Source organism: Ixodes scapularis, unplaced genomic scaffold (assembly GCF_016920785.2).
Source record: "Ixodes scapularis isolate PalLabHiFi unplaced genomic scaffold, ASM1692078v2 PGA_scaffold9__187_contigs__length_104089568, whole genome shotgun sequence".
NCBI classification, from domain to species: Eukaryota; Metazoa; Arthropoda; class Arachnida; order Ixodida; family Ixodidae; genus Ixodes; species Ixodes scapularis.
The window spans coordinates 31,611,448-31,638,554 of NW_024609884.1; the positions used below are offsets into that span (position 1 = coordinate 31,611,448).

Genomic DNA, 27,107 nt, shown 5'->3' on the forward strand with positions numbered 1-27,107 from the left:
GCTGCAAATTCAGAGTTAAATTGTTGTTATATATTTAGACAGAGTAACCAGGTAGAGACCGGGCGAGATTAATTTTTCATAGTTTTGGGCGATATTTTTACACGCTGTAGATGGGATATTTTGCCAGTGCAGTAGGACTGCTAGAGATCAGTGGTTTGTTTGTTCAATTATGTGTAGATGGTGCAAGCTATTACTAAAGTAATGTTGGCTATTACCTAAATAAAACTAGCAATGTAGGTTGTTCTCCACTTGCCCTGCAGCAAAAAATTCAAAAATATTGATAACTGGTTGTAACTTGACGGTTTTCGTCTGACCAAACTGACTGAGCCCCCCCCAGATAACGCTTTGTCAAAACTAATCATGTACGAGTGCTTTTTGGTGGTATAATGAGAGGACGAAACCAAACAATAATTGTCAGTTTCCGGCCTGTACGATTATTTTAGAAACAAGGAAGATATACATCACACTCGAAAAAAGCAACACACACTAAATCACCAAACAATTAATTTTTTTAATAGTTAGATGTTGATATGCCAAACGAGGAAACAACATAAAAATTTTAGGAGTAAACTTTGGTTACACGCCAAAGAACACCACAAGATTGGAAGGCGGCGATTGTGATTCCTGTTTTTAAATCGGGAAATAACAAACTTGTTTGAAATTGTAGGCCTATATCGTTTACTTCATTTTGCTCTAAGCTTTTTGAGCATATTTTATATAGTGAAATGTTCAAATATCTTGATAACTGTAATTTCTTTACTCCATCCTAGCATGACTTTCGGAGTGGATATTCATGTCACACGCAATTAGCAGAGTTTCAACATCACCTATCAACAGCAATAGACAAAAATATACAAGTAGACAGTCTTTTTAGATTTTAACAAAGCATTTAACACGTACAGTACCTCATAACCTACTACAGATTAAACTAGCCTCTATAAACATTAATTGTAAGGTTCAAAATTGCATAAGAAATTATTTAAAAGACCGTAACAGTGTGTTGTCATAAATGGAAGTAAATCCTCACCCGTCCCTGTGACTTCAGTGGCCCCCCAGGGCAGCTTTCTTGAACCGTTATTGTTTCTAATTTATGTCAATGACATTGTAGAAAATATTCAGTCAAATATAAACCTTTTTGCAGATGATTGCGTTAATTACCGGGAAATAAATTCAACAAGAGACACTGAGATGCTACAGAGCGATCTCGATAAGGTAGCATACTGGTGTAACCAAAAACCAATGGAACATGAGCCTAATATTGGGTAATGTAACCCCGTTAATTTTACAAGAAATGTCTCTAAATTTCCTATAACTTATAGTGTCAAAAACCAGACAATCAGTAATATCTCTGAATTTAAGTATCTTGGTGTTTATTTTCACCACGGTGGAAGAAATACATTTAGGTGACGACTCTCTGTCCAACACGGCGACCACATTATGTTTGTCACACCGAGTGCGTTTCACTCGCACGAGGATAGATGGCGCCTAAGTACAGAGGGGCTTGTGAAGGCTTGTATAGGGGGCTTGTGAAGGAAATTATGCTTTCTTTACTCGGTTCCTGTGTACTGTGTGGTGAAATGATGAATTGGTGTTGGCGCATTGGCACTGAAAGCCTTTTCCCCCGTGAGATTGCTGTTTTTTAAACGACAAAATTCCGATGTTGACTACGTGACAAAAATACTCGTATAAATATAAAACTTCCCAACAAAATCCACTGGGCTTTCAATAATTTAGAGTACTTTAAAATAATTCCGTTAAACAGCTGGGTCGTGCTTGAATGTTTTGTCCGACAGCACGTTTCGTAACAGTTCTGTAAATTGTTTACACCCATTGCGTGGCTTTATAGGAGGTCGGGAGATTCCCCCCCTGCTCCTGCCTTCTTATTGAAAAAAAAGTTCTAATAATGTTACATAGCGGGGTCTAAATAATTCGTTACACGCGCAGAAAGGTATTAGCATTACATATGGTTTATACATACAATGTGAACTGGTTCTGTGGTACATACAAGTTATGTGAGTAGAAAACATTTTTTATTTATGGTGACATAGTGACTGAAAAGATGACACAGTATGACGACATACTAACTGAAATGATGACACAGTGACTGAAAGTCAAACAGTAGTAGTGGTTATAGAACATAAATCACCTTTCATCTAAACACTCACAATATATGGTGTCACCCGGTCTTACAGGTAAAAAAAAAATACCTGACAAATATTTTTGCTTTAAAATGTACAACAAAAGCTGAATTCACTGCATACTACCAAAGAACGCCATTTCCTACATTCTGTTTCTCGCCCTCGCTCTTCAACTAAGACAAGCACTGCTTTGCTGATTTTTTCTTTTCTTGAGCTTGTTTGTTCATACTCATGGCAATATGCTTACAGTGCTGTCGCATTCACATACTGATGTAGTAGTGGAGCAACTGGGCATTTGTTTCTTCTTTGTGTTCAGCTAGGGCATGGAAACATTATTGTGCATGTGTCAAGAACACTGTCGATTGTGTCCCAGTGGACAGTCTGGTGGCTATTATTTTTTGCAAAGAACTGTTCCGCTTTCTTCAGTAGCTGGAAAAGGTTCCTGTTGCGGTGTATAAGCCCTCCTCTGTTCTTCACGTTTGTCAGTGCTGCTTCAGCACAAGTGCTCTTGTCGATGCTGAAAGCAGATCGGCATGCAGGGCAGCGTGTAACTTTTTTCCTTTTCACACTCAAAAACCCAGTTACATAATAGAGTATGTAGTCCACAGCCTTGGTTCCTTCAGCCTTTTTTGTCCAGATATCTTTGCATTCCCAGTCTTTGATAGAAATTAGACTGTCAGGCTTGGTCTTCGCTTGGTCAACAAGACGAGGAGACAACGGCCTTTCATCGCATGCTCTGATCAGGGGGACTATGTTCGACAAATGTTTTGTTTCTGCTAAAAAGAAACCGAAGTGACGGAACTGACGATATGGCGTCCAATTGTTTAGAGGCTCAAATGACGAAAGTTCCTTCTTTCGTCATTTGAGCCTCTTGCCAATCAGACGCGATATTGTCAGTTCCGTTTCTTTTTAGGACAAACGAAATATTTGTTGAACATAGCCTCCTTGGGCTCAGAGATCTGACATGTCAAGTGGTGACCTCTCCCCTTCAACTACTCACAGTTGCCGAACTTCGGAGGCTTCAGGATAGAGTAAATGTACAAGGTGGAAGAAATACCCCGAATTGCAGTTGGGAACTAAGCACGTCTTTCCCATCCTTATAGCATTACTTCTTCTTCGGGTTAAGGTTCGCCTTTGTGCACAATGGTGATACCTGTGATCGACACAGCACCAAAGCAAAACACGAGGCCAGCCACTGGCCGCACACCACCATCACAACACGCCGCTGACACCGTGGCCGCCGAGGAGGGACCACCCAAGGTGCTCATAGCTCAGCGCACTCCGCGGCGGCGTGGAACTAATTACTCATGGTTCAAGGCTAGCTTCGAACTCAATCTGGTCGCTCGCTCCCCGCGGGAAAAGTGGCCAGAGTCATCACCTAAATGTATTCCTTCCACCGTAATTTTCACCATTCACTCAAATGGAATAAACATATAGATTATACAATCAATAAGGCAAGTAAAATGTTATTCTTTATCCATAGAAATTTCAAAGACTGATCCCGTGACATAAAGGAAACTCTTTACTTTTTACTTGTAAAGTCCATACTTGATTATGCATGCATTGGAATCCCTTCCGGCAGAATATTTGATCGATAGATTAGAAAAATTTCAATGATCAAGCAGCACGATTTGTTAGCAACAACTATGATCCATACGCTAGTATGACAGGTTAAAGCCATGCTCGGCTGGGAACTTTTTGAAGATTTTAAGGCAAAAATTAAAACTGAAATTTTTTCATCACATTTATTATAACAATACTGGTATTCATAAGAATTAACGAGTCTTTTGCGACCAATGTATGTTTCAGCAAGGTGTGATAACTCTATAAAGGTTTTTAAATATTCCTATAAAACAAACAGTTTCTGTAATTCCTTTTTTTGTAAAAACGATAAGAGTGGAATTTGCTGCCAGAGGAAGTGGTGATCTCTTTCTGCGGACAAGTGTCCATTTTGTGTTTGTGTGTGTTATTTCCTGCCCCTCCTACAATAATGGCCTCGAGACGCTGTAGGTATTCTGTAAATAATATATATATGCTTTGCACCCAACGTCGTCCCGTCAAATTCTCCGGCCACCACCAGAGAGGAGGGGAAGGAGGAACTCCCCTCTCACCGGGACTCTCTTTTGTGTGCCCCATACGCACGTGCCCAGACGTCGCTATTCCCCCTCTAGATCAACCCGGCCGTCACTCAAAATTCGTACAAAATCAAGCGGAAATACATTAAAAATGCATGGGGTGATAAAGTTCCTATCGAGGCAACGGAGCGGTGATATCTGTGTCGTGCTGCAGGGAAGGCCAGCAGCAACGGAGCAACTAAGGAGCTTCGTGTTCGAGAAAAGCTACACAAGCTTACACACAGCCAGCGCACCCAGCGTGTTGAGCTGAGCGGTTGAGCCAGCGCATTCGGCGCACCCTTTGCTGTTTGCAAGCACGACGTTTGTTTCGCCTCGTAGCGACGCAGCCCCGTAGCCGTAGCTACATGCTACATTATCCCTACCATGGCGTATCTACAACCGTTATCCTCCCACAAAATTGCCTCATCTCTGAGACCGCCGCTTCCGCAATGTCAAATAGCTCATTGTTATACAAATAAAATCAACACTGTTGAAAGTTTAAAAAAAAAAAAAAAAAAACTAAATAATTAAATTTTGATTGTTAGGCAATTTATGGGAATGTATTGCCGACAGAATTCGCTAATTTTAATGAAGTATTTCTGAAACAACCCTTGCCAGTGCGCGTTTATGGCCTCTAATGTGCCCTGAATGCTGCGAATACGGCAAAAATAGTACATTGCAAACGAGTGCAACAACACGCGCATGTGCATTAATTGAGAATAAAGTACAATCGTACCCTCGTAGTCATACCGGTCATACCAATAATTGTACTAAATTAATTAAGTTTTATTAACAAAACGCGCGGCAGCCACCGCGTAGTGATACCAGCGATACTTTGCCGCACTATTTTATGAACGCTGTTCGGATCATGGCTAGTTATAGTGACATTGGTGGCACTGTGGAGTGGTACACTGGGCGCACTGGGCATTGGGTTGACTGGGTACGCTCGGCAGAGGCCGTTGCAGAGGCAGTGTAAACGGTGTAAACGCAAACGGTGCGACACTAGGAAAAGAATTCGCCTGCGCGTCTTTGCGGATGACAAATGTGAGTTTACGTTGATATGAGGACAACGATGCTTCAGCAGGACCAAGAACTAAGGTCGAGGCGCCTGAAGCACGATTCGCAACGATCCAAGTTTTCCAGTGACGGGACTGTTGTTGACAGAAGCCTCAACCTCCAAGGAATTGTGACAATGCTAAAGGAGGATACGTGTAACCAGTCAGTGGGAGGCATTAATTGTAGTATTTGCGGTGAGTATCTTATGAACTGTATTGTTCAGACTGCCCTTTGCGAAGCAAAATCCGTGTGCCGACGACGGCTGTCAAATTAGATCCTTGTCCCCTTGCTTTTGGGTTTAGCAAGTAACGCTGACATGTCCTAGATCGCACTGACAGCTTCTTACTTTCATTGAGTGAAGCCCCTACAAGACATTATAAATGTTCTGGAGGACAGCAAACGGTTTCCAATTAGTTTCTTTGCACCCGATGTAGTGCATTTGTGAGTCGGAATATGGCGGGTAGCGACGCTTTTTTTTTTTCTCTCTCTCTCTTTTTTACTCTCCAATTGGGACGATTTTAATAAGTACCTGCCGTGCTGAATTTAATGCAAATAAAATTAATTAATTACGGGAATGAACTTCGTGAGTATATATTACGCGTTGAAAAATATTGCGGATGTTTCAAAGTGAATGGCAGTGAAATATTAATTTCTTGTATCCGAGTGTGAAATGCGACTAGACTTTTAACGCCCATTGAAGTGTGGTCTTCTATGCCGTCATCTAATAAATATGTTGCTCACTTGCTGTTTTCAGGCAAACTTTACAAGAGCAAGGTATGCTTCACCAAGCATATCTGGGAGCACTCAATGTACTGGGACCTATTTGACGACATGAAGCACCAGGACCGAGTCCTGTCCATTCAGGGGGCCCTCATCCTCTATAGTCTTCTGCACCCGGGCGACTTGGCGGGGCTCTTGGTCACTGATCCTCCAAGGCTTCGACGCAAGGAACGGCTGGAGCGAAACGGTCTTCGCCCGCACCCGTAACAGCAGGGTTCTTTTTGTGAATTTCACCCGCTTGCTCTGATCTCTCTGAGGCCTTGGGCTAAGCTTGCAATAGCCCATTTGTGCATCGACTTTCTGGCAAGTCCTGAAAACGATGGGCTTGCTAGTGTCACATGAAACCAAACCTAGTCCCTATTCATGTGCAGCTTGCCCGTGGCAGCTGGGGACGCCGAAAAAAATGAGTGGGGGCCAACTGGCTGATCTATATATTTATAGCCTCTTTCTTTCTCACTTTCTTATTATGAGCCCCCCTCCCCTCAGTTTGTGTGTCATGGGTAAAACAAAAAAATTATTCTTTACCCCTTTATGCAACATGTTTGTCATTTTTCGATGCCCAGTTGGTTGTTGTTTGAGCGCTGCAGGGATTACAGATCTTAACATTTCTGTTTTGCCGACTTTTATGAATGTTGCAGTTCAATTTCTTGTGATCTTAAAGTAACCTCTGCAGCAATTTGCAGTGTTGTGGGACAGGTTTGCATGTTGTATAGGTAGGGTCCGTCCTTGTTAGTAGTGCGTGTGAGCTGTTGGGTCTACCAAATTATTCCAGTTGTTATTTGGGAGAACCCTGCAGTTTTCCCTTTTTCTCGGGCTACCAGTCATAGAATGGGAAGCATGTTTCTTGCAGTCCCTCCAACGGGCTTTCGAAACAGGACACTTCAAGCATGCGTGAAGCGACATTTCTCCCCCATATGAAGTGCGACGATTCACTTCCATCCGCTTTTTTTGCTGGTGGGAATACTTCCCTCCGCCATATTTGCCTCTGTCCTCCACGGAGGCCTAGGGCGTGCTCATCACCTGGGTCCGGACAGCCACTCACACGCTCTGTTGACTGTCAGTAATCACCCAAGGTCTCTGCTGCTGTTCCAAGTCCCGAAAAGGGGAAAGGTGAGGATACGAGGGTGCGGCAGAACAGATGGACAGGCAACAGGCACACCATTGGCAGGTGGTATGTGATGTCAGGTCTGACGAGCACCGAGGTGACAGAAAAGTAGACGAGGTGAGGAGGAAAACCATAATGTTTGCCTGTGAATGTTCAAACAAGACAGGCTGCCGGACTTCAACTTACTTTCACTTCAAATGGTGGAGAAGTGCCTCCTCACGCATTCTGAAGTATCCTGTTTGGATACCCCCTTAAGGTTCCATGTCATAGTGTTTCATAGGGATTATTAGTGTGCCTTTGTCCAACTTTTCCAGTTTTCTGTTTTCAGCAGGTTGAATAACTTGTCATATATCTTGTCAACTTAGAAGTGAAATCTAGTGTGTAGTCGGTAGGTTTTGTTGTCATTAGTGCTTCCTATTCCAACCTACACTTTCTGACCAGTTCAGTGTCAGTTGCAGTTATTTAAAATTTGCATGTAACGGTTTGGGAGAATAGGCTATGGAGCAAATCTATTTTTTCTCATAACTATTTTGAACCATTTTATTCTGGTTCCTAGTACGTGTGTACTTTTTAAAGTGTGGTGCCACTACTTTGGGTACTTATCAGCAGAGCATTCATAATATATATGCTTGCTCTGGATGGAAGGTTTGCTCTGGATTGGAGAGTTGCTTGCGGCCCCAGATGCTAGGACTCTAGGATTGTACCTTTTTGGGCTGTGTTCTTTCTATGTCTAAAGTTTATTTTTTATCATGAGCATTCTTTATACAAGTTTTCACTCGCCTAATTCCCCTGTATTTATGGGTACTTCACATTTTGTCTGATGATGTTAGGAGTTCTTTATTGTTGTAATAGTAATTGTTTCTTACATAAAATGGTTATTAAAAGTAATGCTTTATTTTCACATTATTCAGGAAATGGAAAAGTGTAACAATATGTTACACTTGTTATCTGTGTAGCATTTGTGTTGTCACGACCAACATGAAAGAAACTCCCTGGTTGGTTCAAATCATATTCCCTCTTCCAAGAAAGTAATGTGCGATTTATTTTCGTTGTCTGAAAGTGCCTGGGTTGACCAGAAATTTCCCTAGGAGTGACTCTGAAATGTTGGACAGTGGAATCTCACAACCCATGAGTTACTCTGAAATGCTATATTAAATTCCTCCTCTGAAACAAGCGTGGGCGAATGCGCAGTTATGATGCTGTTGTATTTTGAATATGTTAAAGCATAGCCTATATGTGTAATTTATTGTGAAGCTGAGCAAAGATGCACATATAAATTTACCCCTACTTCCTGGGGCAGTCAAGAGGCCAACATCAGTTTTTAGTTTTTTGCTGTTGTAACTGGTGTGTGTGTATTGATAGGGACTATGGTCTCTGTGTATTGATAGGCTTTTAAGGAAAAGTATATTATGGTTCCTAGGAAATTGGGTCAGTGCCTAAAGGGTATACCAAAGAAATGGTGATAGTTGTGATAGCAACACTTCTGCTAGCATCTATTTTTGGACTGCGCTGTGTATGTGAAAAATGTAATTAATCTTTGAACTGAATGTGAAGTCCCTGCAAACAGTGATTTCACAATCTTCCTAGAAATAAGGCATTCAGTGATAACACGTCTCATGTACTATTTCTAACAAAATATTTGAATTTCTTTCTTGTAGTTCACTTGCTCTTTAGAGGGCAACTTCATTTTTTTTTTTTATGCTGAAGTTTTATGTGATTGTTGTACAATGTACATTTATGCTTTGTTCCTCATATTTATTTATTTTAAATAGACTACTTTTATATAGTTTTGCTTTGAAGCATGATACTTAACCAGAACTAGCAGACAGGTGACATGCCCTCCTATTGTTTTCAAACACTCAAACCAAACATAATAATGGTTAGGTTACCATTACCGTTATATATATGGAAACTGTTTTCTATCAGTTATTTCTGGTTTCGGTTTTTATGTTTTGGTTGCTGGTTAAGCGTTCCTCGAAACCATTTTTGTTTAGTTTTTTTTGGTTCGAAAAAGAAAGCTAGAAAATGAATGTTACAATGTTGCTGATATCAAGATTGATGTCACTCTTGGTGTTCTATTTCGTGCTACATTGTCTACAGACAAGAGGCATCAGAACTATAAGAAGGAAGGGGGATTTTGCTCTTTTTTTTTTGCATGTTATTTACTTGAATTTTTTTAAATGTTGATAACCCTCGTCATTCAAGGCTGGTTCATACAGCACTTTTTCTTTCCTTACGTTACGAGGCTTATGTACGCTTACATCAAGATACGACCGCAGCTCAATGGCACATTCATGCTTCATATCTTGGCATGCAACCAGTTAAATGAGTAGCTTGGCACACGGAATATGAAGCACAGGTGTACCGGTGACTTCCGGTCGTACCTCGCCGTAAGCGCACATAAGCTTTGTAACGTAAGGAAATGGTGATCCAGCCTTTAATCAAGCTTGGCCAAGACAGCAGTTCCTGTTTTATAACATAATTAGAGGCTTGGCCCTCCTATACTAAGCATTTATTACTTGCAAACTATGTGTGGATTAAAAGAATGACACAAAAATATAGCGAGGCCATAAAAAACAGAACTTTTTTAAAAGCGGGTTGAGCTTGTAGTAAATCTGAAAACGTATCATTTTTTATATTTTTAAAATAATATAAACAAACATCACAAACCTACAGTTTATATTGTTAAGAATGCAATGACGTGTTTTGCAAGTTACGTGGCATCAATTTGTAATGCTCAAAAAATTCTACTTGGAAAAACAACAAAAAACTAACATTTTGGACAAATTTTTATACTCTTTTTCACCACAAGAACTGTAGTAAAAAGAGCCCAGCTTTTCGCGGAGCATTACTAATTTCCCCTTTATGTAGAAAATTAAGATATACATAGTTGAATTTTAGATTAGATATATGTTATTTTATCAAGACCTACATGTTTCAAAAGCCAAAAGCATCCCTTCTTCCTCCAACAACCAAATCTTGTGATAACTACTTCATGCCACGTATGAACAATGCACGAAACTTGCTTTTTTCTTGAGGTGAAAACGAGTATAGGTTATAAGTAATAAACAGTACTTAGAAGCTTGTTTGATGAGATTATACATAAATTACCTTAAAAGAGTTTTGGTGATTTGTCGTGATTGCGATTGAGCACGATTCAAATGTGATTGACGACAATCATCAAAACCCTGCCGTCCTTCCCTACTCCTTTGAAACTATATTTATTTAAAACTACACATGTCTGAACTTTCAAATGAAGCATTGATTTCGTAAGTATATGCCGCAACAAACCGGGATGTGCAAAAAAAAAAAACAATGTACCCTGTCGCTTGAATCCAAATAAAAAGACCCATTTGTTGAAATCTGCCGAACTGATTAAATATATTTGTTATTGGATAATTTTTAACAGTTGAGGTTCAGGTTCAACCGAAAAAATTTCGCTCCTAACCGGTTCGGGTTGCGGTTACGGTTCAAGTCCCTGTTTAGAAACAAGTATAAAAGTCTTGGTTGGCCAATAGAGCTGCCACATGCTTCACAAAATTTACCACTGCATGTCTTGTCGCACATATTTGAAACCGGAGATGATGGACCACACATAATATCTTAAAAAGTTTGTACCACCCCCTTTTTTTCATTTGTCGTCTTCTATTTCAAATATGTATGACTTAAACCAGCTCGCTGGTTTGCAAACTTTGTCTTTAGCTGCACATCTTGCAGATGTTAGGAGTTAACAAATTAAATAAAATTGGCTCCCACAGCTGGAGGCATCAACATTTTTGTGTTGGCTCTGCCGTGGACCAGCCACTAACTTCTGTAGGTTCTGTTGACTGGACGCCAAAGGCATTTTAATGCAGGCACTAGGTAAAACTCTTTTATGCAGATGTTTAGTGGAGTTGCCCTTTCGGGCATATCTCTCTTCCCCTACTAATTTTTATTTTACTTTGCCTTTTTTTTTATTTCATTTGAAATCACTCAAGGCATTTTATTACATATACCTTTGGGGAAAGATATTTACTTCTGTACAGTAGTGGGATGTTTATATGTTTGAAGGACTTTTATGAGAGTTTCACTACATATCGTTATCAATGATGTATAGTATTCTGTTATGTTCCAGATTTTATGCTAGGGAATAGCTTTTAGTGTACATAGATTATATCTATCATTCAGGTAATGAAATGATGTGATGTTTGCTGATGTGACTGCAGTTAAACCTCGATTTAACGAAACCCGATTTTAGGAATTTCCTGATTTAACGCACAAATTCGGATTCCCCGTGCAGCCCATGTGCGAGGCCTCCCTTCCTCGGTTTTATGAAATTCCCGAAATAATTAGCGGGTCCCGGTGACTTCGTTAAATCGAGGTTCAACTGTATGTGTTTTAAGAGTGATGCCCATTTTTTGGTGGTCCTATATTTTTTTTTATAGTTTTTGTGAATTGATTTGGGTCTTTGTGTTGTAATGGCTAGGCAACTCCCACTTCCTTGGGATATGTTCTAGGGGTCTGAAAGTTACTGCCTGCTGCCACAGCAAGAACTTGTAATTGTCTGAATTTCGGGATGATGGGTCTGGCTGAAGTGTGAACAGTGTAATGAATGCATTTTGTGATAGCCTGCATATTGTAATCTACTTTATTTTCATACAGGCTAAAAGAAAGCCCCAATGTCTGCTGGCTTCAAATGCAGCTCTGGTGTTGAAACTTCTGTGCATCCATGAAGCTTTATATTGTTGAAGTACATTTTTGGGCTGATATGGTTTTCATGCTACAGGATAATGTGGTGCTAGCATTTGTATTAATAGTATGGCACAACTGCTCTTGCCTTTTATGCAATACAGTATTTACAAATTATGCATTACATTCTGGTGACTTTGTAGGTTTCCTCTTATTTTGTCTCTACTTTATTTTTACAGCTCTGGCAGTGGTCAATGTTGTTTTCTTCCTTTTTTTTTTCAAACACCAGCTGCTTTTATATATAATTCTTTTTTGTGGTTGTATGTTTGTACGAACGTGTCTCAGGACACTACTGTAGCTGTCAAAACGGTTCCTATTAAGCTTCGTTTACAGTCATTTTGAGATTAAGCTTTCGTTAGCATGTGTCCGTAGCTTTGACTGCTTCCAGTTAGTGCACTACCATTTTATGAAAGCATCATCTCAAAACAAAGATTAGTTGATATTTCTTATCTGGATTTCTAGAGGTACTTTAGACATCATGTTAACTACTTATTATCAAAATGGCCGTTATACTACTCACTCCCCCACAAAAAAAAAAAAGAGCAAGATAGGTATGTATATATTTGTGCTTGTGAGCACAAGGTTACATCAAGGTGTGCAGCTTACTCAGCAAGTGCCTTTGACGCACTTGATATAGTGGATGCAGGGTATATCCACTTTTACAGGGAATGAAAGGGTGGATTGTTGAGATAAGCTGCTTTAGAGGGTCATACAACCCAATTTATTTATTTCTAATTATAGTTACTGACCGAGTTTGGGCAGTATTGCCTAACATACCAACATAATCAACAGCCACACAAGTTGTTTTTTGTGGTGTTCTAAAGTGCTCAGTCAATCCCCATAGTATGACATTACAACTTTTGAAGTTGCACTCGCGACTTCACCTTGGTAAAAATTTGCTTCTGTGATGGATATCTCGAGTGCTAGTGTTACATTCTTCTTATATTTTGTTTGTCCAAATGCAGCCGGCGCTACGAGTTGATGGGTCCAATAAAACAATTTCTGAAGTGCAAGTCACTGGGCCTTCCCAATGTGTTATTGGTTTAACGATGACAGAACTCATACAAAAACAGCTTTGACTATGTTTGATTGGTTGTATCAGCTCGTACTGTTGACTGTGTCTGAACTTGAGTGAAACGAGAGTTGATGAGACCAATGAAACAGTTTGTGAAGTGAAAGTCACTGGGCCTTTCCTGTACATTATTGGTTTAACGATAATAGAACACGTACAGAAACAGCTTTGACAATGTTTGATTGGTCCCACCAGCTCATAGTGTTGGCTGCGTCTGGACGTAGGTGAAACTAAGCACTATAGTTACCTATCGAGGAACTCTGTGGATGGGATAGGAGCACATGGCTTGAGATCAAACGTAGGCAAATCAAGTGCATTTGCTGCTCGTCCAGGGTTGATTTTGGGTAACCTTGGCCAGCTCTGGTAAATGTAGTGTCACTTTTTTTTTTCTTTCACCATGTATGTGTGGGATTTTTCCAATGATATAGACCTGATGGGACATGCTTCCATATTGTAAACAGTTGCAGTATGTTTAGAAAGCAATAAAAAATTTTCAGTATGTACATGAGCCATTTGTTCTAATTGATGTTTACCGTTGTACAGAATGTACCCCCCCCCCCCCCAAACCCCAAATGCTTTTTTTTTTTTTACTGCAAAAATAAATTGCATTTTGTTGAATGCTCATTCTCCGCCCACATGTATCGCTAGCGGTAAAAAACCAAATGCCAAGGTTTCAGAACTAACAGTTTTCTCATTCAAAAGTTATAAACGATTTTCTGAAATTTTCATTACGAAAATGGCAACCTAACGGAGATCTCAATTCTCTAATAAATGGAGCTGATTGGCACCACTTGCCAAAAACAGCCAAAAATGGGCCCCATTTTCCCATCAAAATTTTTAGAAAATTGCCTATACCTTTTTAATGAGATGCCGGTTAGTTCTGAAATTTTGGCATCTGGTTCAGGCCACCAGCGCTACATTTGTGCGGAGAATGAGCATTCGGTGATGAATAGTGTATTTTTGCAATGAAACTGTCTGCGTCGACCCAATCGACGCAACGCCCAGTGTTCGGTAGACCCAGAATTCTGATTGGGTATTTAAAAGAAGTCACGTGACTACTGTAAACGACTTAATTTTCGCGAATCGGGCCAAAGTTGAAAGTTTGAAATTATTCGCAGGTTCTAATATTCGCGAATCGAATGTAGCTTCCGTAGCGTTCACACATTGCCCGAATTGTTCGCGGGACGTATTTTTCGCGAATTGTAGGCGATTCGCAAAAATTAGGTCCTTGCGAAAATTCAGTCGTTTACGGTATACAAATTGAGCGAATTATTTTGTTAAGTTTATTTACATGGGCTTTCAATTTGTAGAAATTAAATTATATTAGGATATATTCAATGCATTCTCAGATAATTATGTGCGACGTCGTATGTGTCGCATTTGACAAGAGGTGGGAGAAAGGACCTTGCGGCGCCGGTGGCCCAGGTGAATCTGGAGTGTACGCGGAGCAAAAGCTCGCACTGCAAAACCCAAGGATCCTGGGTTCAATCCCCATCCGTGCCCGTTTCGATCTGGATGTGCATTGTACCAGCGTGCGATTGTGTACCACTACTGCCTGGTACATGTTAAAAACTAGGGATGCCGCGAACCACCCTAGGTTCGATTTCGAAAGGTTTCGATATTTTCGAACCGAACTGATGTTCGAATTTGAAAGGTTTCGATATTTTCGACCGTACGGAGATTCGAATTAGAAAAATTCGCAACTTTCAAAAAACGTCGAGTTTCGATTTCGAAACTTTCACGGTTTCTAAAAGTTTGGGTTTGATTATTTTTTTACTTGAGGTTTGAGAAATTCAAAGATTTCGAACTTTCCTAACTTGAAATTCGAGAGATTCGAATGTTTCAAATTTCTTTAGATCCGAAATTTAAAAAAAAAAAAGTTTGAAAGTTTCGAAATCTTGTAGAAATAAAGTTTGATAAATTCGAAGATTTCGAATTTCTTTCTACATAAAATTCGAAAAGTTCGAAGGTTTCAATACTTTTTTAGCGCTAAATTAAAAAAAAAAAAAAACTTAGGTTTTGAATTTTTTTCAAGTCCAAGTGCGCAAAGTTCGAAGTCCGGTTTTCATGTTCCGCCACAGTTTGTTTCAAATAAAGGCCCGTTCACACTCTTGCGACCCAGTAAGACCGAGAGAGACCAGACCAGTTTTTAAGCCTCTTGCGATCTCTTAGGACCAGCTCCGCTGCAGCGCACCCAATACTCGGTCCCAAGAGTGTGAACGGCGCTTAACGTTTTCACGCCTCACTGGTTTTCACGAAATCAGGTTCAGAAATGTTCGGGTGTGATATTTAGACTGCACGAAGTTGGTCAGGCAATTAAATGGGACGACGAGTGTCCCGGATGTGCTAGATTATTTGCCAGTGGAGTGTGACGTGTGCAGATCAGTAATTGTGACCGCCAGCCCGGGGGAGGGGGGTCTTTAACGTGCATCACGCAGTAGTGACCACACGAACGCACTGTTTAACGATACTCATCCTGTTTGAAGCGGCCAGGGGCAGGCAGGTGGTTGAGGCTCAGAAAAATCTTGAAGCGATCTGGCAAACTGCCTCCCTGCCCCCTTGCACGCTGGTAGCAATCCACTCGAACGCCGCCCGAGTGACGCTGGCATATAGTAGGTTTAGTTTGTACATGATGCAAAATCCTGATACTGGGAATGAATTTTGAAAGAAAAAGTGTAAGAAGACAGAAAAAAGGGGACAGGACAACGTGTCAAACTCAGCTCACAACAATGTCTCAAACTCAACTCAGCTGATAACTCAGCTCAGGACAACGTCTCAACTCAGCTGAGTTTGAGACGATGTCCTGTCCCCTTTTCTCTTTCTTCTTACACTATCTCTTTCGAATTTCCTTCCCAGTCTTCGGATTTTGCATCATGATCAACATACACCAGCTCGCCTACACCTTGACAATTTTTTAGTTTGTAATTGCTTTGGAGGTTTATTTTCCGAGACGGAAGAAACGCTGAGCAAAAAGCACAGAAGCTGACACAACTTGAAGTCGGTCTTTCGAACTTCGACGAACTTCGAATTTTTTACCCTAAAACTTCGAAGTTCATCAAACTTCTGGCTTTTCAGGAATCGAAAGTTCTACAATTTTCGTATTCTTTAGATTAATAAGTTTGAAAGTTCGAAAATTATCGAATTTCTTAGCGTAGGAAGTTCGAAAAGCTTCAAACTTTTTAGTGCAAGACATTCGAAAGTTCGAAAATCATAGAATTTTTTAGTCTATCAAGTTCGAAAGTTCGACAAGCATCGAATTTTGCAGCGTAATAAGTTTGAAATTTCGAAAAGCGTCAAACTTCTTAGTTTAACAAGTTCGAAAATTCGACTTCCGTTGAATTTCTCGATATGGAAAGTTCGAAAATTCGAAATCTTTATAACCTTTCGAACTGCTTGATTCGATCATCGAACTTTCGGTTCGAAAAAAGTTTGCGGCATCCCTATTAAAAACTCCAGGCTAGCAGTTGTACTGCACTTGCTGCACTGGCTAAATTGCTCATCTACAGCGAGCGACTCGTCCCAACTTTGAAATGGCTGACCAACTACACGCTGTCTAAATATCCACACAACCCCAATATTATCAAAAATAACAGTAAATATAATTATGACGTCCTACATGTCGAAACAAGCAGTGCCATTATTTTGACAACCATGACGTCATTGGCCATGACCCCCAAACATCAAATCGGTGCCGGAAATATGCCGCCAACTTCACCACACTGTCCACAAAGTCGAACCGGTCAAATCTGGTTAAAGTTCGAAGGTTCATTGCACCGGTTCGAACGAGTCAAACTCCTGAAAGTTCGACCTAAAAATCCAGTTAGACAAAATATATATATTTTTTTTTATGCAAGGGGGAATTTAATTCTATGAACTGTTGCAATTAAAAGAAACTAATTCTAATCACTGAAGAAGTTAATAACTTAATTTTTTTGTACTGTATTAACTGAAACAACCAATCAGTGCTGCCCTTAATTCATGCCTTAGCTATCACCATCCAAACCGAAGCCAACTGGCCAGCATGTCGCGCATGCACATAGCAGTCGAACGTGAGTCGAACCTTTGTAGAACTTTTCACAAGAAGTTCGAAAAAGTCGAGCCTGGTCGGAACTAGAGTGCCTAGAGCACCATGTCGGACCCGAACCTTCGACCGGTTCGCAACACTCCTAGTCACGGATCAGCCATGGAGACACGGATTACCACGGATCAGAGCCGCCACGGATCCCACGGATCGCCACGGATTAAAGCCCCTTCATGTTTTAAAAGTAGCGAAATGTGCGTCGGTGTACGAGGAACGTGCAGCACTTGGGAAGATCATGGCGGCACAGCGCAGCACTGTGCTTGACTGTGCTAGATTTCGTAGATTTCAGACGCCATGATCTTCCCAGAAGTGGCGCGCGGCACGTGTCTCGAGCATTTCCACAACAATGAATGGCGCCACTTTTCCCAGGATAGAGGGGCTTTAGGCTTTACCACGGATTAACGTCCCTGGATATTTGAAAAAACATTGAGGGACTTTACCACGGATTAAGGGGGGACACTACCCAGAAAAAACTATTTCTGCAAAAAAAAGTTGATTTTTAAAAATGTCATATTTGCATCCACCAACATCTAGAGTATTCCCAGAAAGTTTCATTAGTATACACTGCATAGTTAATTTTTTATAAAATATTTTCGGTCCCCCGATGCTAAAGAAAAGGCAGAGGTTGGAGCACTTTGAACGCATTTTTCTCCATTCCACTTTTTGGCATAAATTTCACTTTAGGAAAACTATCGTTTTGTTATTACGCAACTTGAATTCATTTTTATGAATTTTTGTGAGGTGAAATTTTAAGGAGAAGATAACTATGAGCTTGTATTTTTTTATTTTTGTCATTTTTCATGCTCAAGAACTAAAAGTTTGGACAAAGGATGGAAATCTAAAAAAACTGTATTTGTGTTTATGTGGCTTTTTTGTCATGAAAGATGGTATAATATAGAAATATAGCTCCATAGTTATCTGCTCTGAACTGTCCTAATGCAATGTAACACATGAAAACGACAAATTTATAAGTAATTTCAAAACGATAGTTTTCCTACCCAGACACGCCCACTTTCGTCTTTGAATGTTTGCAATGTTTTTTGTACTTCACCCAGGTTAACAAAAATTGGCAGAAATGTTCTCAACATAAACAGAAACAAGCCCTGTAGATATAATTTAAATTGGACAAGTGGTTCAAAAATTTACTTTTTTGGGTAGTGTCCCCCCTTAAAGCCCCTTGATAAAGGTGTTTTCACAAGTACCGCCAACCATTGTTGTGGAAATGCGCAAGACACGTGCCACGAGCGGGTGCTCCGCCGCCATTCGCTTCCAAGGGCCGCTCATTTCAGTGCTGCGCCGCCATTTGCTTCCAAGGGCCGTTCGAGACCTGGGCCACGTGCGCTCGCGCATTTGGCGCTACTTGTAAAGACAAACGAAAACATATCGAGGGGCTTTACCACGGATCAGAGCCTCTGCCACGGATCAGACCACGGATAACTACGGAGCGCCGTTACCCACCCTGGTGGAGTCAGCTGGTAGAAATGTGATAACTTCTGTAATTTTCAACTAGATGGCGCTAGGCGCAACCTGCTTTTCAACTTTACATTTTTCATCTCTAGATTTTCTTAGCTTTTCATTGTTTGCGTGTAGTGGGCCATGGCGCTTGCGGAAGACGGGATGGATTGCGAGCCTCAAATTCTCGAGGAGCTGGTCCCGAATCCGCCTCCTTCGAAACAAAAGTAAGTTGTCGACTCGTATGTGTCTCGGGGGCCTTGTAAATAGTCGCGGATATTTCACGCAGTGTGCCACGAAAGCGCCGTATGCCCAGGATAAACCTAAGCCTTAACATCGGAGAACGGGAAGGAAGGTTGTCAGCGTCTCGCCGTCGAATCGTTACGACTGGGATGCTTGCACGCGTAATGTCGACGCACGGAGCTTCGAACTCGGGGTGGGGGGGTTGTTGCTCTTTGTCTGAAGTCGGTCCGGTGTTCATAACCGTTGCGCTTGTTGCACTCAGGACAAGGCAGTCCGGTTTCGGAAGCTTGTTCAGGCACCTCCGTGCCTTCGCTGATTCAGCTCTTGTTTCCCCTCGGCCTGCACCCGAGGAAATGCATTTCGACCTCGTGTTTTGGTCTGTGATTATGAAACGTTAATCATCGTTATGTTTTTTGTGCGTTGTATTGCGGCACTTGGTTTTGCCTGATGGTTCTCGTCGTGCTTATTGTTTCGAAATAAATCTCGTGATATTGGGAGGTTACTACATGTAAGGTTGGCCGTAGAAAGTAGCGTGTAACCTTTGAGCTCACCTGTCGCGCTGCTCGAGTTCTTGTAGTGGAAGCTTGATCCAAATGAAGTCATGCCCCACACTTGTCTCTGCGACGTTTGACCTTGCCTCGATTGCAAGATATTTCAAGAAGTAAAGTCGCTATGAAGAGTTACTGAAAAAATATCTGGCCGATATTGTAAAATTTTTTCACCGGGAGACTACGCTCGTGATACTGATGTCTTGTAAGAGTTCGAATTATCGATATATCTTGAACGAAGTATGGTATGTGCCCGTGCAAAAAAAAAAAAAAAAAAAAAAAAAAAGAAGAAAAATACACGTGTTACCAGAGCTCCCTGTTTTGCCACTGGTGGCCATATTGATGCTAACTGACTCGAAGCAGCTGAAGCTTGAATGCCTCTTTAAATATGGGGTATACTATCTCTACAGATAAACATGGACAAACACAGATGACACAAGAGTTTGTCCGTGTACCATACACCTCTTTGGTGCATATGTAATCATTTCACCAGTGTGCTCGACTTTCTAAGTATACATCATTCTCACGGACATTACAGCCGGGGTTTATGGAATATGTCAGCGGCATTGCCAGGTACTGACACAGTTTTGGGATTGGTGCCGGCAACGTTAGCTGTGTTGCTACGGCGTTCGCGGTGCACATAGTGCACGTTTCTTTCTTCTGGTGTGCGGTCGCAATCGCAGTGGTGCAGTCATGCCGATGTGCGCGATGTTCGGCAGCCGAAGCAGAAGCAAGTCCCCTGCAGACCAGAGTAACACAGAGCCAAATGTATGGCTGCACCGTTTACCAAAGGTGATAACGTGACAGTGTGAGCGTACAAAGCTGCTGTCCGAGAAACGACAAAGCCTCTGGCTTTGTCGTTTCTCGGACAGCAGCGGACGTCACTTCATTATCGCTAAGAAATACGTTGCTCAACTATACGTGGATTGTTGGATGCTTCTGTTCGTACCCTGTGCACATTGCCATAGCGGCCAAGGCACTGTTTGGTGTCTGGTAGCGTCGCACTGCAGAGATGTGCTTTTACCTTTCTCGCAGTGTTTCTGTAATTGTGTAGTGTTTGTGGCACACTTGTGTGGATAATGTTGCGGCGGCGCCGAGTTTACCGAGCTAAGGTGCTGCGAATTCTAATACGGCAAGTACGAGCATATCTTTTGGTTTGCAGGCAAACTTTCAGCTCTTCGTCTCCGTTTTATTGCCTGTCAACTCGCCTCGCTCAGCATGACGATACGCTTTGATGGGAGATGCATCGCTTTTAGGCTCTTCACCCATCCACTCGTGAAATAGTTATGGGCATCCAGGGACTTGAAGGCCTTCATCTGTTGCAGCGACACATAGTTCGTCGACAAAACCAGGTAGTTAATTATGCCCATGTGCGTCATGGCTGGCTGCACGTCCGCATCTGGAGTGGGGTCTGCGTTGACGCCTAGCGTGTATGGATCGACGCCGGTGCACATCTTCACTTTAGACTCGTACCGAGCCCGTGTGGGGCCCACAAGTTCTTCGTAATAGGAAGGGCAGAATGCATGGTGAATGGCTTTCGCCGTCGCGCTGTACGGGCCATACAAATTTTGTAGCGAAGTCGCAATCGTGCGGCGGCGGCATCTGCTTCTCAGTACCTGGCATTAGCGGCCGGAAGGCGGGAGTAGAGGAAGTGACGTCATGTGAAAGCTATGTATACTCCGTCAGTTTTCAATTCAAAAGCGGCCTTCACACCTAAGTTTTGACACTTCATTGACCGCCTTCTGCCTTTTTACATTGAATGTAGACTGGTATGCTTGTTAGTGCTTACTTGGGCTTGGAAGAAGCATACATGAGGCTCATTTTGATTGCAGGTTGTTACTTCCACCAGCAGATTTCTGGCAGTTTTTACAGGTTGTTTTGTCAACATTCCCCCTGCGAATTAGCTCATTGGAAGTGTTAGCACCCATGGGACTTCTCTTGGTCAGGATGAATGCAGTAGGAAGCATCCAGCAGTTGTGTCAAAGGTTTCAATGGTCAGTACATGAAAAAAAATTTGGCCCACAACCATATTTCAATTTTTTAAATATTTATTGCAACACATGTTTCTGTCCTTAAGCCCTAGTCCTACTTTAAAACACTGCATATGCAGTGAGCAGCAAAGAAAGAAAAAGATCCATAGCTGTCTCACCAATATGCCTCTAATAGCCTCGTCGCACTAGAGCGACAAACACCGTTTTTTTTTCCGACGACACCACAAAGTTCCGTGTCGATGATGCTGTCCCACTGCAACGACCAACACCCGCAACAAGCGACGACAAACGATCGACAACGGACAAGTTCTTGTCTGTCGTTGCGCAGCAAGCAGTCCCACTGAGGAACATCTCTCGGAGACAAGCTTATCCTCCTCGCCCGCTTGTGCCTTCTGTTGCCTCCCTTCCCACCCTTCTATCCTTCCTCCCGGAACGAGAAGCCCTTGGCGGCCACTCCTCGTTCCCGGCCCCACGGTTCCGGTCCCTCGATTGCACGTAGTGGTCGCGGGCGCTGCTTACTGGCAGGCGCCGGGCGTTCGTGTTGCGAAAGGGAATTTGCTGTGGCTGGTTTTGCCTGCGAAAACCTGGTGCGCGTGGTGGTGCTTCAAGACGCTGAAGTCTACACCCCTGCATCAGGATTGATGCACCCATGTGCAAGGAGTGACCAAAGTAAGACCGCTCACCACGAAGTAGGACACGACGTTCCGCGGCAAGCCATTCTGGCAGACGAGAGACTTGTCATCACGTTCTGTGATAATCAGGATGCCGTATTGTCCACCAAAAAACGTCTGCCCTCGATCATTCGAATATGAAGTTTTAAACATCCTCAAAATCGGCGTGAAATTCCATGGTGCTCACCTAGAATGCCTCGAACGGCCCAAAAAAGGAATGATTCGGGTATTCTAGTTCAGAAAAAGTTTGACGTGTGTTGTCGCCGCGTGGGAAGTCGACCTCCACCTGCTCGTGGTGCACCCTGCCAGCTTCATTGCTGCAACGGAGGCTCTGGCGAAAACCCCCCCACCTGGGGTGGGGAACCCTAGCTTTGGGGTTCCTTATGTGGACGGGGGGGACAAAAAGGGCCTGGAAACCCTAGCTTTCCCCAATGGAGGACGGAGCCCCTGAGGCGGGGAACGCAGCGTGTGATGCGAGACGTGGGACGTGGGGACGACGTGAGCCCGCATGACGTGGAACGACCCAGATGTGTGGACGCATGACGTGTGACGACCTGAACTGAAAAGGGATGGAAGTGTGACGTGAAGCGTGTTGACATCTGGGTAGTAGGACGTGGAGTGGGTGACGTGTGACGCGGTACGTGTGGCGCTGCGTGGTGATCCGAGACGAGGCATCCATACAAGGGGAAGGCTGTCATAAAGGTGGTGCCTCTCGTGTCTTCCCAAGTAGGGAGCCGTCCCCGCAGGATGGCGGGCTTGGTCTCCCCGCAGGATTGCGGGGGTGGTCTCCAGGGGAGCCGAGGGATATAAAAGTGATCACTTCGACGGGGCTGTGTGGTTCATGGTTGCCATTCAGTGACCGTCGGACCCGCTGTGAGACGCACTCGTGTCTTAGTAGCAGAGCTGGACAGTGAGTCGAGCTTGTGGGTACTTTTAGTACCGGTTGGTTTTCCCGGGCCGTTCCACTGGCTGTCTCGATTGATGGTTTCCTTTATCCCCATTTAACTCCAATTGGCTTTTCCTGAAAATTCCCACTTGATCATACGATGCAATTCATTTTTATTTGAATTGGCTTTAAATCGGGTGTGCCCTCGAGGCAGTACCGACTGAGGCATTTTTATTTTTCAATCTTTTTAGCAAAGCCTCGCCTTAGCAAAATGTCGATTGTCACGACTGTTTGCGGAAAGTCGCCAACGGCAAACGAAGAGAAGCGGAAGCTATAATCAATAAATAAAGTAATTGTCTCCACTTTCACCGTGTTTGTCGGCACGTTTTATGCCACAAGAGGAAAACACGAAAACCGCGTCGCCAGACTGTTTGTCTGTATATTTTGAAGTGTTTTGTCAACAACTCCAGTCCCACTAGAAAACAAGTTTCCTTGCCCCCGTGTTATGCGTCGTGTCCGCCAGGTGGGACGGCGGACTCCGACAAACAGGCTGTCTGTCGGTGTCGCTGTCGTTTGTTGCTGTCTGTCGCTCTAGTGGGACGCGGCTATAATGGTGGCATATGTTTGTGCTGTATGACCTTTCTTGCTCTTGTGCTATTAAACCGTCAATGAGTATTGCCATGCCACATGTGCAAAGTGATATTATAATTTTTGTTACTCCTCTGTATAACTTGCAGCCCCATACACCTCAAGCTTTTTTTTTTTTGCTTTTTTCAGAGTTGTACTTACAGATTTTGTAGCATGTGGACATGATTCTAACATGGGACATGTGTCGATAAATGTTGAGGTTGGTTTATAAGTGCTTTCGTTGACGTCCACATGCTTTATTTACAACATATTTGTGCAGTCCAGAAGCAATCGTGTATACTCCAACTCGACTCTCCTGACATCACGCCACCGCAGTGGCATGCGCAGACTCGTCTCTCGCGAATCTGGCTTCTGCGCACGTGCAGTGCCTGCACCCAGTGTGGGAAAACATGTGCTTGTTTGTAAATATCGTGGTTCTGTATACTGCAACTTCTCTCAGTGGAAATGTACATCTTAAGCAGATGAATATACATTAGTGTTGTCATTCAATCATTTCGCTGAAGGATATACATATGTGATTCATGATTATAGTCATTGTCCTTTTCTGGTCATCACATTTTCCAACTGCACTGGTAATCCTGTCTAGCCACATCGTTGCAAATGAAAGCAAGCAGCCTTGCATGGATGTGGCTAGTGTGCTCGAGCACTGGGGCAAAGCTTGTAAGAACATGCCTATTATTGTAAAATGAAAAGAAGAGAACTTGAGGATGCGCGAGCCTGTAAGAAGGGGGGGGGGGGATTTAGGTGCCCTTTTTCGCTGCTACAGACAACGCCGGCTTCACTCCGTGGGACAGTTAATGCTTTCGCATTAATAAAGGTTCTGAATCGAACTTAGTGGCAGAGCATCCTTGCCTGGAAATGCTAATAAACCGAAACTCGGGATACTTGATGCTACCATCTGATGCACAGTGCTGCCAGACCACCAAGCAGTTTCGCATATCGTCTATTGGAAGCACATATTTCATAATCCGTCGTTGAGCTTGGTCTACGTACGTCAATCGTTTCAATGCAGCCGACTTTTACAATGGGCCAGCAGCGCGTCGTTCTACTGAATGGTGACGGGTCGGGGTGTCAGCTGGTCAACAGAAAATCCTGGATGAATCGCTGTATCGTTCCGCAGCCAACGCGACAAACGGCAAACTACAGTAGCAATCGCAGGGCTTCTTTAATTACATATTTTGCTTTTTGTCACCCTGTCTGGTGTTCCCCAGGGGTCCATTCTTGGACCGATTCTTTTTAATATATTCATTAACAAACTTCGCTCATGTGTTCTACATTCAGAAATCCTGCAATACGCCAATGTCATCAAGTTATTTAGGCAGATAGTATCTGTAGAGGACTGTGTGAAACTAATGGATGATGTAAAATCAGTGAGCAATTGGTGTAGTCTCAACAGGCTGACACTTAATCCCGCTAAGACTGTTGTTATGTCATTTGCTAAGAAGCTAAGGCCTTTTCATTTTTGTTACCAACTCGGCAATGCCCCATTGCAAAGGGTGATTGCACTCGTGATCTTGGAGTTTATATAGACTCTTCTCTGTCATTTAATACACATGTCAATAACATTGTCAATGCGTCTTTTTGTACGTTAGGTGTCATATCCAGAATTACGCGCGAGTTTTCCATGTCGGCCTGTATTATGCAGTTATACTTTTCGTTAATTAGGTCTAAGCTAGAGTTTTCCTCAGTCGTGTGGAATTCTATTGGGCGTACGCACCAAGAGTCGATTAAAAATGTCCAGAAACATTTTTTTCGAATTTTTTACGACCGCTATGTTGGTTGCACTGTTTACTTTGAATATAGAAGACTTTTAGAGCTATACAATTGTTATACTTTGAGTGCCAGACGACGCGACAGAGATCTTATATTTTTGTTCAAATGCCTTCACGGAGTCATTGATTGCCCTGACCTAACTTCATTGATAAATATTCATGTTCCGAGAAGGTTTCTGCGAATTTCTCTTCCATTTTATGTTAATGAATTCTTCCGATCCTGCCCCATGACACATATTCAGACCTTGTATAATACTTATAATGATTCTTGCATTGACATTTTTAACCCATCTTTTGCAGCGTTCAAGTTTTCTCTTACAAATCTATAACCATCTTTGTAGCGTTCAAGTTTTCTATTGTCAATTTGTAGAATTATACTTCTTTTTTTTTTGCTGTATGTTAACTGTGCATCATTATCATGGCTTCAAGCTGTTCATGAGCACAAAAAATAAACAAATGAATGAATGAAAAATGAATATTGTGTCAGTCGTTAAAAAAAAAAAATCCTTTGGTGCAACATTTTTTGTGCGCCTGCCTAGTGCAGCAAGGATGATTGTGGGGAAGCGGGAAACTCTCTCATATAGGCGAATATTAAACAACTCGTGTTATGCTTTTGCCGGTGCATTAATAATCTGAGTATATTTCGACTGTGCTCAACTGCACTTGTTTATCCCCAGTTGAAAATACATATTCCGGCGTTAATCACGGAGGAAAAAAAAAGCGAAAAAGCAAAGAGCTGTTGTCTTTTTGGCGTTATATGCTTGGAAATTAACACGACCGATTAATCTATTAAAGGGTGGAGATTTATCCTGTTACAATTTTTAATTGATACCCAGCCCTAGGCATTTATTCAATGTTGTACTGGTAAGCTGCAGTGACAGTAGTGCCAAGTCAACTATTCTTACTCCGGAAACCATTTTACCCCACAAGATGGCATAGAAGTGAAATGCCGTATATCTATCATAAAATAAAGTAAGAAATTATTTTCACCACAGGAAAGTAATTCCTGATATACATTTTTGCAAACATTGTCAAAGCTGATACATGGGTTGCACTGGCGTCATATCGCATATTTTTGACCATGTAAGAGGAGGAGAGGGAAGCTGCTTTTGTAAAAATTTAGAGTGATGGGTTAATCTTCTATAATCATCTGGTAGGGGAATAGCGACGCCAGTGCAAATCCGGGGGGGGGGGGGGGGGGGGGGGCACAAAAGAGAGTCTTGATAAGAGGGGAGCTCCTTCTTGCCCTCGTCTCTGTTGATCTCCGTAGTGCTCTTTGATACGGCTTTCTGGAAAACCACACAAATTCGATGGGTTTTTGACCCGACGGCACCGCGTCCCGTGCAGAAATAGTGCAACCAACCTCTGCTGCGCTGTCATCGCGCGACGCATCAAAGGCTGGTGTCACTATTTCTGTCTTAAGTAGTGACGCGTTACTGTAACTTCGTTACTTTTTCGGTAACTAGTAACCTTTTTGAGAATGTAACTTGTAACTGTAGTTCTATTACTTTTTCTGAGGTAACGATGAAAGTAACGACGTTACTTTTGTCGTTACTTTTCAGTTTTGTGAATAATATATCATTGAACGAGTATAACCTAGCTATTGCTTGCACTTTCCAAATTGTCTGTTTCGACATTTCGAGTGTCAGTTGGCCTTGCACAAACTTGAGAATACGTTCTTTCTCGAAAGTCACTATCCGAATATAGCCACGTGTAGATTTGATGAAAAAAGAAAAAAGAAGAATGTAGTTATTTTTACGCACTTGTTTGTGCTTTGTGACTGAACACTTACATCTTAGTATATTGAAGCACTATCTCTGTT

At 42.3% G+C, this 27,107-nt stretch overlaps 1 protein-coding gene across 1 annotated transcript in view; it reads left to right on the top strand.

Moving 5' to 3' along the window:
* Positions 1 to 18,601: 18,601 nt before the first annotated feature.
* LOC8034362 (dnaJ homolog subfamily C member 7) overlaps positions 18,602 to 27,107 on the top strand; it is a 97,309-nt gene continuing 88,803 nt past the window's right edge. Inside the window, exon 1 of the mRNA XM_029968491.4 lies at positions 18,602 to 18,753. Within this exon, the coding sequence (XP_029824351.1) occupies positions 18,671 to 18,753 (83 nt within the window). The 5' untranslated portion in view covers positions 18,602 to 18,670. The remainder of the gene's footprint in view (positions 18,754 to 27,107) is intronic.